At 39.5% G+C, this 13,367-nt stretch overlaps 2 protein-coding genes across 2 annotated transcripts in view; one reads left to right on the forward strand and one right to left on the reverse strand.

Annotated features, from left to right (window-relative positions):
* BEGAIN (brain enriched guanylate kinase associated) overlaps window positions 1-12,369 on the forward strand; it is a 146,206-nt gene extending 133,837 nt beyond the window's left edge. The window contains exons 7-9 of the mRNA XM_085317442.1: window positions 3,435-3,542; window positions 7,018-7,101; window positions 10,269-12,369. Coding sequence (XP_085173568.1) covers window positions 3,435-3,542; window positions 7,018-7,101; window positions 10,269-11,642 — 1,566 coding nt within the window. The 3' untranslated portion in view covers window positions 11,643-12,369. The remainder of the gene's footprint in view (window positions 1-3,434; window positions 3,543-7,017; window positions 7,102-10,268) is intronic.
* SLC25A47 (solute carrier family 25 member 47) overlaps window positions 1-13,367 on the reverse strand; it is a 209,402-nt gene that overhangs the window by 72,470 nt on the left and 123,565 nt on the right. The gene's annotated exons all lie outside the window — the stretch shown is intronic.

The raw sequence follows: 13,367 nt of genomic DNA on the forward strand, positions 1-13,367 counted from the left end.
TACCCTGTTCCGTTATCAGAAGGAAATGGCACAGCTCAGGCTAAATACAGGCAAGGAACAAGGGTTCTTAGTGCTTGGTTCCCCAATCATTAATACCAACGCTGTGCACTGCTGGAGTCACCCTGCAGTACAAATTTGGTCAGACTCAGATGTGGGCACATGATTGCAGCTCTGTCAAATTAGTCAGACACTATGAAGCTATATTCTTTTATGTTGGCTTTGTGCCGGGTGAGGAGGGAGAGGTAAGGCAGATCTGAGCTAATTCAACAAAAATTTCTGAACAAAGTTCACCCAGCAGGCCAGCCCTTTGCACCCTAAAGCTGTGGCATTTTGGGTTGAACTTCAGCCTAGCTGCAAGGTATTGACATATCACTAACYCGATTAACTTAATCTACTATTAACTTTTGAAAGATAGGTTGTTAGACCCGCAGAACAGAACGCGATGCCAAAAGGAGAGGAGAGAGATCACTGGGCTTGTGGAAGAACCAAGCATCTAAAAGCTGTAGAACAGAACAAAGAAGGGTCCTTCAGTATGTGGTTACAAATAAAATAAGCATTTCTATTTGTAACCCTCAAACGTGGCATTGGTACTGCGACTCGTGTCCTCCTCTCCATCARCTTTAACCAACTCCAGCAGTATGATGGTCAGGCAGCAGCTGGAGAGCTTGAAGTTGCAACCCCAAATAACCAGCCATCCTTTTAACACAGTGATCGAGAACTACCTCCGCCCTTTCTCCCAAGGGCACCAATTCCCCAAGGTTAAAAAGGGGAAAAAGCCTTTGCCACTTTGTTTCCACCGCTGTGCCACAGTCTGGCTAACGCCCTGAACAGGGTATACACACAGTATGTGGTCTGTATGTCGGAGCACTTCGGTGTCCTGCTCACCCTGAGGCTGCCCTGTTTTGCCTGTTGGGCACACACTCAGCTCATGTCACCAATGGCRATTTCAAGAGAAGGATGTCGACATACACCGGCAGAGAGGACTGGCCTTTCTTTCTCCTGCCCCCTCTGCCACAGCACTGCTGCAATGGCTGTGACTTTGGTGTCTATCTGCTGACCCATTAAAGACAAATTTGAATCAAGGTGAATCTGACAGTTCAATAATTTGCTTTTTTAATCATATTTGGCCAGACACCAGGTCTAGACAATGTCACCCCAAAAGCTATCAGTAACTGAAATAAAATGAAACCATAATTCAGTCAGATTCAGCATTACTCAATGTGATGGAAGGTACTGCTTCCTAAGCCTCAATTCGCTGACCTTTTACAAATTCTACTCTATGCTGAAGCCTATAAATCCTAGATCAGACAAACTCTCCTGAACTACAAAATGTATTGAACCAAGTTCAATGTAGTTATACACGAGCAACACTTGTTGAAATCAAAAGGACTTGAGGCAAAGGGGATTCCAGCAGATCAGCTGCACTGGCATTGACTGTAACTTGTCATATAAGRTTTGATAAAATGCTCAATACAACAGTTATGTGGAAGATTAGGTTTGTACACAGTGGACTTGAATCCTTCAAAAGCACAGTGACTTAGAAACCTGAAGGGACAGATTTTTCCGAAGTATTTAGGTGGTTGGAGATACCAATATAGTGCTTGTCTACCTCATTACACAGCTAAATACCTTTGAAAATGTAATCTTCAGTCATACTCTCAAAGGAGGCAGATTCTAGAAGTGCACAGATGTCCAGGAGGATTACAAAGTGCCTAGCTGCTTAGTGCCCATTAAAATCAATGAGAGTTAAGGGCCTCATATAAATCCACGTCAATCTACCTAATTAAAGAACATAGCTGCTTAGGTTCTGCACCTTGTTAAAATTGGTGAGGTTGGAACTCCCTCAGTCCCAAGGTGCTTTTCAAAACTACTCCTCAGCTTTCCATAATAAAGCCTCCACGCAGTGAGCAGGAGCACTGGCAGCCTGAGCGATGAGGATGAAAACAGGAGAGGTGCTGAGCCCCAACCTGCCTCCAGCCATGGTTGGGCTTTCAGGAGGGCATCCTTGGAACAGCAGGGAGAAGCCAGTCCAAAGAAAAGCAGACATTAAAATAGRGCCAGACCAGACAGTGACAAAGATGCCTCAATCGTATCCACATTACGGAGCAAGCTGGGGGTTTGCTCCTTCTATTTTAGAACGCGTTTTTCTTTAAACGGCAACGTAGGATAAGAGATGCCACTTCCAATGTTATCATCCTTCTTTAATATAGCCTAGTGCTTTGCAGCTGCATAATTAACCTTGATATTTGTTCGGACTTYGAGACATACAACTCCCATTGCTGTCAATTAACTGACAACGCCAAGCGTGTGTTGGTGCAATATTTCTCTGTGACCCTRGCAATACGGCATTTGGGAAGTTTCAGTAGCTAATATGATCAGCCTGCCGAAGAAATTCTTTCACAAATTACTCTAACAATTCCAGAGTGGAAAGGGGAATTGTGAACTTGTTGCTGGAATGAGGTTACAAAATAAAGAAGATGTATGTTAGGGTTTACCCTACTTTCTATTCTCATTTGCAACACTGCTTTCTAAAAGATCCCTGTGGATAATTGGCAGAACTCCTTTCATTCTGCTCTTGTACCGTACTGAGTGTAAAGACGCYGCCTTGATCTCAGCTAGTGCGTTTGGATGCTGCTACAACACACATGCTCTTTTTAATACTAACGCAAGGCTGGAGGCAGGGTTATAAATGATTATTAAAAATATTTTTGGTAGATAAGGCAGACAATAAACACCACAGTATGAAAATGGGATGCAATATGAGAAGGGCCAGTGGCACTTCACTTCTCCTGCTGATTCCTTTGCATTTATTATAAAGAGTTACAGCCTACTGGTAAAACAAGATTAAATTAGTAGACAGAAAGAAGTTTTGAATCAGATTATTTTCCTATTAGCCCACAGTGGGTCACATTCTGCTAGTGCATGTTAAACCCACAATCAGGCAAATATTCATCTTGAGAAATGAACAATCTTGTTCAAGGCTTCTAAAGCAGCCAGCACAGTCAACAGCTAAAACAAATTGGCTCAGACACAGCTACTTTCCTTGTTAAATAATGCTGTTCCTCCCTGATGAGAAACGGAACAAATAGCATGACTGGAACATTCTTGTAGCAAAAGGAGGGGGAAAAAAATCCCCTCCAGGTTAGAAACCTTATCTTGTAACAAATAAGGAATAGCTGCTGTTCAATACAATGCTTTTTCACATGCTAGCTAGAGCCTTTTGAGTAAGTTTCTAAAYGCAAGCTCAATTTGACCTCCACATTTTCAAAGTGCATTGCCTTGCCTTCTAAGTGAACACAGCAAAAAATTAGAAAAAGGAAAATATTGATTTGTTGTGCTTTTCTCTGCATTTGAGAATGATATCAAGCTTTGGACATTTTTCWGAAATGTTCTGACAGTAGAAAAAGTACTGACTGACTTCTTTGTCTACACAGGGTCAACATTACGAAGAGGAAAAACGGGCTTTGAGCCACGAAATAATTGCACTCAATAATCACTTAATAGAGGCCAAGGTGACAATAGATAAGTTGTCAGAAGACAACGTAAGTATTTAATAACTCCTATGTAATTAGAATAATTCCTTATTGTTTACATAAAAGATAACCTGCCATCTTGTACAATTACATTATGTTCGCCATTTCCCATCAATCTGGAATTTCAGCTCTCCTTAAGTCATGGGGTCAGGGTGAGACTTTTTATTGATTTTTTTCCCCCCTTATGTCTAACCTAAAATTAACAAGAGAAAATATTCTAGGAAATAGYGATAATCCCTCCACTGAATTTGCCGTAAGCAGAGCAGACTGCCAGAACCCTCGCTCAGAGCTGCGCAGAGAGGATTCATGGTGAGGGTTATAAGCACATGGTGGAGCCCTCTGCTTCCTGCAGCTCATCTGGTCTTTCAGGCTTTGCTCCCTGGGAGGGGATGCCCAGCACCAGCGAGCTCTGCTAGGAGAAGACAGACCCAACCTGGTCACTCTGACTACTGAAGGGAGCGAGAGCTAGATTTTCCTCAGCTATGATTCACGTATAATTCTCTGCCTATCTCTGCATGGAATGAAACAGGGAATATTCTTTRCAGTTATCATCTTGCATCTCACTGCACCTGTGTGTCTCACACAGCTGAGTTCACTGTGTGCACCTCACACAGCTGAAAATTGCCAGGCATTCTGCAACTAGCAAGCAAGCTCATTCCGTGGGACAAACTAAGGAAGATAGCTAAGAAATGGGGAGCGTTCRTTGCTATACCACTCCTTCAACACTTAGAAAAAAAGTTAATCTACACAAGATAAGTTTCTATTGATACTTTTTCTTTAGCTTCTCACATTCAATCCTTCCATATTTCATATGAACTCTTAATTGTAGCAGGGAGCATCTGATCCCATTACTACACCTGTTGATGTGAATAGTAATGCATATGTGATTAACAGCTTTCCAAAGGCAGAGAGTTCACAGTCTGGCCCCTTATTTCTACAGGAATTGTGCTGAAAGAGTAGTTATTTCAAAACTCTAATATCTATAATTAAAAGAACTTGGTAAATGCAATGGGCTAAAGTTAGGCTTTTAGAAGSACAGGTATAAATCCAGAGTAATTCTGCTGAAATCAATTGAGTTATTTCAGATTTATTAAAAAAAAAAAGAGGAAAAAAAAAACATTCTTGTGAATATTCTTGCACTTCCTCTACTACATGTCAGCTTTGAGTCTGCATGTGAAGAAATGTTTTCATTGCTGATAGTTTTAAAAATACCACTTAGACTGAATTGGAATACAGAGTGCTCTTCTGCCAAGATATTGGAATTATTCTGAATTACTCTGAAAATTTTATTATGATCTAGAAGCTTCAAATAAGAGTAGCACTTCCTCACACTTAAGGCTAATTCACAGACAAAATCCTACCTTTAATTATGTAGCTTCACAAATGAAAGTAAAGGTTAAATGTGGCCAATTTTTTAAATAAAAGACTATGAAACAAGCCTTTAATATTATACATAATAACTAAAGATGATATTGAACTGAAGAATCCCACGTGGAGAGAACATGTTTTTGTTTCAAGTATTTCTTCCCTGGATGTTATTTCCCTTTATTCCACTGGCAGACACAAAATGATGCTTTTGATGCAAAAACATGTGCAAGACCATGGAAAATACTTTTAGACATAATTGCYAATTATTGTTTTAGTTGCCACACAGGAACCCAGTTTCCATTCAGATTAATATTAAAGAACAAAAATTCACTCCAGTCACATGGCACGTCCCATCAGTGTTGAGAACGAAGCACATGTGGCACATTCAACCTGCATGTAGGTTTTTTGTAGTAGTTTTTTTAAAGCTGCTAAAAATAAAGTGTGAAAAATGTTTTTTGCACTCTCCATGACAACCACTTCACAGAAACAGAACCTCACAGCTTTTAAAGGCAGGGTTAGTTTCTGCAATGATTTCATTCTTGCATGCCTAGTAATGCCAGGAGGGMTTTGCAATACTTGTCTGTGCTATACATCGTGCAGCAATACATTAAGTGCACAGGGGGCGTGTAATGTGCCAGAATCACATGTACATGCCACAGATTTTGATTTTAAATTGAATGCTTGGATTTCTACTGCTGGTATCTGTTTTCAGGAATAAAGATARTGTGTACCAATATAAAATTCAAGAACTACATGAATGAAACCTATTCCTCCATCACATTCAAGGCAGAAAGGTGCATATCTAAGGCTCACATACGCATGAAGAAAAGGACACCCAAGAGTATCTAAAGGCACTTGAATATGAAGATATAAATTACCTAAAGATGTTAAGAAATATACATTTGTTCCTCACATTCCTCAGAACAAACTAATCCCAGGAGTACCTTGTTGAGCCTATTACTACAGACCACCTTTAAAATGGTATTTCAAAGCAAATGAATTTTCACTTTTCCTTTTCACAGAAAATTCATCACTTTTTAAAGGAAAAAGTGGAACATTAAAAATCTTTGTGCAATGAAACAATGACATTAGCACCAGGACAATTYTAATCACTTCACTATTACACATTTTTCCCCTCTATAAACATTGTATAATGTTTATAGGTGAACACAGGCTGCTGTCCATTGTACTTTTATGCTTTGTGCATCTCATCTATGCTAACCTATAAAATCAACTTCTGAAGCCAACTTTGTTTTTTTGATGGCACCTCGATCAGGAACAGCAACACAGCTCTTACATCCAGAAACCTAGACAGTGATTGGAAGATACAGTATCAAATTAAATTAAGATGAAGTATGGAGTTGAGGGCAAATTTCTGAGTTTTCCCATTAAATATGCTGCAGGAGCCATTCAGCACAAAAATAGTATAACCAGCTTGTTTTAAAATCTCTTTTTCCCTGTGTGAAATTCTCATGATAATTTCTTATCCAGTAAAAATATCTTTTTCTGTGATATCAAATATCCGCAGTGAGATTTAATATGCATAGAGTTACTTTCTGCAAAATATGAGAGGAGCTAAGAATCATGAAAAAAAATTCATAAGAGGCAAAGGACATTTTTTAAAAATACAAAATACATCTGCAATGAATTTCCTCCACAGTCTCATGAGATAATTTTAGCATTTTCTAAAGTAGTATCTCCATGCTGATCCAGGTGACATTCTATAAATATCGTTTGTTCTTAAATTTTCTTTTTGCTTAAAAGCTCATGTTTATTTTAATCTTCATAGTTCCATGCATGTTAACAGTATATAGTCCAGTTCTAGCAGCAAGTGTCTGTTTTATGAAAAGCAGATTAATGTTCTGAAGTAACAGTTGTCATAATTTTCTATCTGGTACTTTTTAATCCTCTCTTACAGAGCCAAGTGGCAAAAATCCCCAGACCTTGCAAAATACAGAAAATCTCACTGAATTTAAAAGCTCAAGTACGCTCTTAACTTCCCCAAAGCCAATTTTTAAAAGACTGCTCAGGAATGGGAGAAAGGCTGGAAGCCACAGGCTAGATGCAAACTTTAAGAAAACTGGATACTTTTATTTGGTTTTGTTTCATTTTTTAGGAGCTCTATAGGAAGGACTGCAATTTAGCTGCTCAGTTGCTCCAGTGCAGCAAGAATTACGACAGGGCACATAAGCTTTCTGAGGTAACGTAACCAAGCATGATAATTCTTTGGAGAAACAAATGTTTCAGGGAAAATGGACGATTCTTCACATACCCAGAACTTGTCTGCCCTTAAGGCATTGATGTATTTTCCCCTGTAAGCAACAGCGGGAGGGTGGATGTACACTTGTTGGTCTTCTACATAGCTGAGGGAGCTGTTAACAAAATCACAGCTCGTGATGGAACTTGGTGATACTCTTTTCCAAAATCTCTGCTATTCAATAGAGTTAGCCTGCACTGATCAGGATGAAAAACAAAGGTTTCAGCAAATTCATAGTGCTGAGAACTCTAGACTGCAAAATCTTGGCGGGAGGGAAAGAGGGGAAACAATGACAACCTGCAGGCCTCAAAGATGCTGATCTAATCAGTTTTCTTCCTGAAGCTATTTTCCAGGCCAACTAATTTACAAACCTGAATTTTAAAATAGACTGACAGAAAAAAAAATAGATTTTTCTAAAGCAACTAGAGCATGGGATGATTGATTTCCAAGGTGTAAACTTTAATTAACAATCATGCCTTCCAAGGAAGCTAGGTTTGAGAAACAGACTCCTTAAAAGATAGGCAAATATTATCTTAGCGAACAAGACTGTCTTTTGGGAAGTAAGCCTCTGCACAAAGCAAGAGCACCTTCCAGATGTGAAGGCCATGGTGAAGGTCACTAATACTAAGCAAAAGCACTCGCTTTATCCATCTTGTCAGTTTAGTGCAATTACGTGACAGGACATTGCAAAACAATGTGAAACGTATAAACTATTTCTAAGCCAGTAGACTGCTTAACAGCACTAAATAACTCTGGTAAATAAGGGTAAATCTGTCAAACAAGGAAGTTATTTCCCTGAACTGAGATAGAACTTCCACATTAACCAGTATCTTGATCCCGTTTCCCACACACTCCCCCAGTAACTAACTTTCATTAGCGATTTACGTCCAGAAACCATCATAGCATTACTCATACCTGAAAGCACCATATCCATTAGCAAGAATTAGGATCTCGAACATACTTAGAAACCACTTACAGAAAAATATCACAGATTGAGATCTCCCCACTATTTCTCACAGACTGTCACACAATCAATCAAATAGGCAAAATCTTCACTCATAACTCCAAGCACTTATTAATTTAGCAAGTCTGAATGTACTGTCACTGGCAATGAACTCCTTACACATACAAATAGTGCTTGACAATGGGCTGTATATTATCCATGACAGCAGCATCACTTTAGTAATTTTAGTATGCAGCATTATACAGAATGTTCTTTTTCTTAACACATTTCATAATCTAAATAATACATATAAAATAGATCAAATAGCAGTGTAATGATATGCTAAAATAACAGCTACTCTACACAACAGTTTCAGGTTAAATGATTTGTATTTCTTTTCCACACCTCAATAGCAGTTCACAGCAGTTCTATTTTGCAGTCTGTTTATTCAATCTTTRTTGCATCTCTGCTTACTATGATTAATATTGCTGTCTGCCAGCAGATTGGCAATATTGTTCTCCTTATTTCCAGTGGAAGATATATGAGCTAAGGTCTGCTGGTTGCAAGAACACTCATCCTACTCCACACTAACAGGAATACCATTTCCCAACATGATATATTTTGAATGCATTGAGTTTTGGGGAGTAAATTCACTGCAAAAAAATCCCAGTAAAGCAAAAAAAAAAAAAAAAAAAAAAAAGAGAGAGAGAGAGAGAGAGAGAGAGAGATTTCATATATTGTATGATGTGAGATCATACAATCAGCAAGCACCTCTAAGTTTCTCTTCCCTAAGGGAAGGCCTCAGTGGTTACAGGATTGCATTCCTTCCTTGCAGAGGAACAAGCTTAGGGAGGGAGTGTGACTGCGAGGACTGTAACGGCAACTATCCATTATTCGGTAAGGAGGACTACAGAAACTTAATTTCTAGTTATAAAAACATACTCACCATRGTGAGTCAATCAGTTCAGCCAGTTATTCAAGGGCAAAATTCTTAGGTGGTGTAAATCAAAACAAATATCAGAGCTATTGCAGTTATAAACTAAGTTACAAACCTAGTCCAAACATGAGTTCTTTTAATTTCCAGCAAGAAAACCTGAGACATAGCTCTTATACAGTCCTCTGCTATATCTCTGTCTGATCATTGACAGAACTAAATTTGACTGGAAAGTATACTTGGTATTACCAGTAGGWCTTTTGAACCACACCAAACRAATGCAATTTCTCAATCTCTTCTGGTACACATGACAAAACAGTGGATGGAATCACTGTTCACAGGATTTGAGCCTAACTTTTTCCAAAATGTGTGTGATTTCTTATGCCCAGTAGACTTACTGATTAATTTTTGGTAGTCTGTCATAGGAATTGTAATGTAGGCTCAAGTCTTAGCTCTTATTTCTGTCAATTTAGTAAGAAATTAGAAAAATGGTCAGCTRGAGGCTGCTGGGAGAAGAGAGTATTTTGAGAGGCTTTTTGTTGATCTGACAAGCAATATTTGAGTGCTGGGGTAAGACAGCTGGTTTGATTTCCTTCTCCCCCAACACAGAGAACCTCTCCCCTCTCACAGTAACCAGCACCACTGCTTCAAGTAGCCATGAAACTGGCCTCTTCAAGTAGCATTTTTATCAAATGCAACACTGAAGGGCAGGAGCCAGTTTGGCAGTGTGTTGCAGGCAAGAGGAACTGGCAGAGAGGCAGAAGAGGAACAGAATATAATCTGACCCTTCTTCATCTCTCCTTATCCTAGCAGAGACCTCAGCAGCCCCATGTTCCAACTGCAAACCACACCTGTATATAGTTTGCAGTGTTTCTGCAGGCTCTGTTTCCATACCTACCTTTTAAAGATCATTATTTACTACATTCTCTGTGTCATTTGTTTTGAATTATTTTGGAAGGATTCCTTTTGGTTTCATAGTATTTTCCACACAGGGGTGCAGATGAAGATTTCCAAATGTTAAATAAAGTTATTTGATTACATTTATTTTCAGAAATGCACAGAAATTGCAGCCAATGCTAAATGAATTAACGAACTAGTCAAAGAACTGTATACAGTGAACTGTGTAATGTCTTAAATTGCACTCATCCATCAATATTGCATAAGTCCAAGCAGGTACCAGTATTGACATGTACCCTTTTCTCCTATCCCCTTTGTCATCTCTTTATATTACAGTTGCCATCTGACTTTCAGGAAAGAGTCAGTATCCATTTGGAAAAACACGGGTGCAGCCTTTCTGTCCCCTTGTGCCACACTTCTTACGCTGATTCCATACCCACKTGCGTCATTGCCAAAGTACTGGAAAAGCCAGATCCAAACAGCCTGTCTTCACATTTGTCAAGCCCATCTGCAAGGGATCTCAATTTTCAGGACTCTGCAGGAAAACTCGGGCAAAGGCCTCAGTACAAGTCAGACATCTACTGTAGCGATACCGCCCTTTACTGTCCTGAGGAGAGGAGGAGGGAGAGAAGACAGAGTGTGGACACGCAAGTAAAAGACGTGGGGTTCCTCAGGTCCCAAAATTCCACTGACAGCACTGTAGAAGAAGACGGTTTCCATTCCAGCTTCTCTCACGAAGCCTTCCCAGAGTACATTACCTCTTTGCCAACATCCAGCTCCTATTCCAGCTTCAGTGTTACATCCGAGGAAAAGGAGAACGCCCAAGCAAACACGCTGACAGCATCTCAGCAAGCAATCTACATGAGCAACCGAGATGAACTGTTTGAAAGAAAGTCACCTGCAGGTTATGAGCACCAGGGCAGTCCCAGGTTTGCCAAGTCCAAACCTGTGCAGCATATGGAGCTTGCTGATGACAATGAGAACTCACCCACCTTTACCAGGACTCTGCCTCCTTATGCAAACGAGCCTTTTCATTTCTCAGCCATAACACCACAGCAGGCTTTAGCAAACCAGAAAATGAGGAACGAGTGCAGGAGTACCCATCTCTCAGAAGACGACTTACCTGGGCGATGGAGGCAATTGAGTGTGGAGGACATTGGTGCATACTCTTACAGGAACACTGGCAGGCTATCACCCTGTAGTTTTTCAGAGCAATACTACAGCAGCCCTATTAAAAAAGGAGACAGTCGAACAAGCCCCATCTACGCTAGTTATAAAGCGGATAGCTGCTCGGAAGGAGATGACATCTGCCAAAGCAGACTTGTGGATTCTTGCTTCCTGAGAACAGACAGTGGCTTGAATATTGACATCAGCACTAGTTGTAAACAGGACAAGTTGCCCACTTACAAAACAAAAGAATCAAGAGACCAAAAAAATGAYAGGATCACCGTCCAGTTATGCAGCAGTAAAAACATCGAAAGTAGCCCAGTATTGAGAAAAGAATATGTGGACGTGAGCCCCAACAGCTCAGCCGAGTCCCTCAATCAGAGTTCAGTGGAGGCAGCAGAAATTCACCAGTCTTCCATGGAGCAAGGAAGCCATTCGGGTATACACAGCAAACAGCAGCAGTTTCAACGGACTGGGAGTACTGGTTTGACTCGGAAGGACAGCCTTACAAAAGCACAATTATACGGAACCCTTCTAAACTAGGCATCTTCCAAAACTGCAATAAGAAAACAAACAAAAGGAGACACACAGCATTTGATACTTCTAGTGAACAATAAGGTTCTAAGAAACAAGATTATTATAAAATATATATTCATAATGGTACTATATGTTTAAAGGAAAATCTCTTCAAAAAAATGTTACACAGCACTTTTCACTTGACATCCTTTCCACATGGGATACTGTCCCCTCCCCTCTTTTATAAACCTGAAATATTTTTATAAACAAAATGATATTTATTAGACTATCCTCAGCTATTTGAGCAGAGTTCTTTTCCCTTCAAGCAGGTTTCTTATTTATTTTTGTGCATGAGGCCATCTGTGCCTAAACTCTTGGAGGAAAAGGGTAGAATCATGACAACAGTGACAAAAAATAAATCCACCTGATAAAATACCATAAAATGTCATGTGAAAACACAACAAAAGAATGGTGAATTTGAAGAAGTCTATTTTTTAATGAGAATGGAATTGTATCTTATTTCATACAAATGTATTTATGAGTGACTAATGTATGCACAAGGTGATACTAATATTTTGTTCTTTTAATCCACTGTGTTTCTGCTTTCCTATTTTCCCTTGTATACTACCTCAAAAGTAATTGAGGGTTTCTTTGTCACATATTTTCTGTAGGCTTGCATTTATATTGTCTAAAATGCATGCAGTGTCATAATTAATACTGTATTTTACATTACTTAATAAAAGACACCAGTGGAGATGTTTTGATTTTTTCTTTCATTAAAACATGCCCTGGGCAATACATATGAATGGGACTGTTCTGCACTAGCATCAGTCCAGCAAATCCTTGTAGTAACTGGAAAAGAGATGCCCGAGCAAGACAAAGCACTTCAGTGTATTTGCAACCCAGCTCCAATCTCTATCTTATTTCAGAAGAGAAACCAGTGGATATACGAAGATCCTCTTAGTGCACATCTCTCTGCTAGCGCTTTCTCTGAGGTTGAGGGACAGCACAAGTAACCCACAGCTTCAGGCTCCTTATTTAGCCATGTAGCCTGTTCTTACACAGGCAGCAGCACAGCKAGCAGGCTCAGAAAAAGTTCGTGAGTAAAGCTCCTGTTTTAAATTGCTTTCTAAAGCAGTCCRTCTTTGCGAACTAGGGAGCACTGGGTTTCAGTTTGTGGCCTCTGGGAGTATAAGGCCCTGCCTTGCATGGACAGATGAAAGGCAAATAAGGAAAATAAATCAGTTATCAATAGGCTTAAATTCATTAGGCAGCACTCTGCAGACTGAAGGAAAAAAATATATATTTGAAAACCTGTTAATCTCCTCCTATGTTGCATACGTACTTAACACATCCCTGACTTTCCTAGATAAAGGCTCTTAGGACTATTACCAAACTACATATAGAGAAAAAAAGAGGCAATTGCGGAAGGTATTTCTAACATACAGATCTTTTTTTCTTTCTTTCTCTCTCTCTCTCTCTCTCTTTTTTTTTTTTTTTTTTTTTTTTTTTTTTTAACTTGGATTCCTGTAGCCATTGGGAGTTTCATCATTGGCTCGAAAAAGTCATAGTTGTTTCATCTGTAGTTTCTGAATCCTCCTTAGAATTTTCTAGTTCTTACCATTTCACCACTGAGAAGTGCACCTCTTGCAAAGCAGGAGAAAGAGAGAGAGAGAGAGAAGCAAATCCTGTGGATTTCCCTCTTGGATCATTGCTCAGTTAGGGGCAGAATACAGCAATAAATCTTTAATA

Source organism: Rhea americana, unplaced genomic scaffold, assembly GCF_003343005.1.
Source record: "Rhea americana isolate MKP2758 unplaced genomic scaffold, rheAme1 scaffold_5, whole genome shotgun sequence".
In the NCBI taxonomy this organism is placed as follows: domain Eukaryota; kingdom Metazoa; phylum Chordata; class Aves; order Rheiformes; family Rheidae; genus Rhea; species Rhea americana.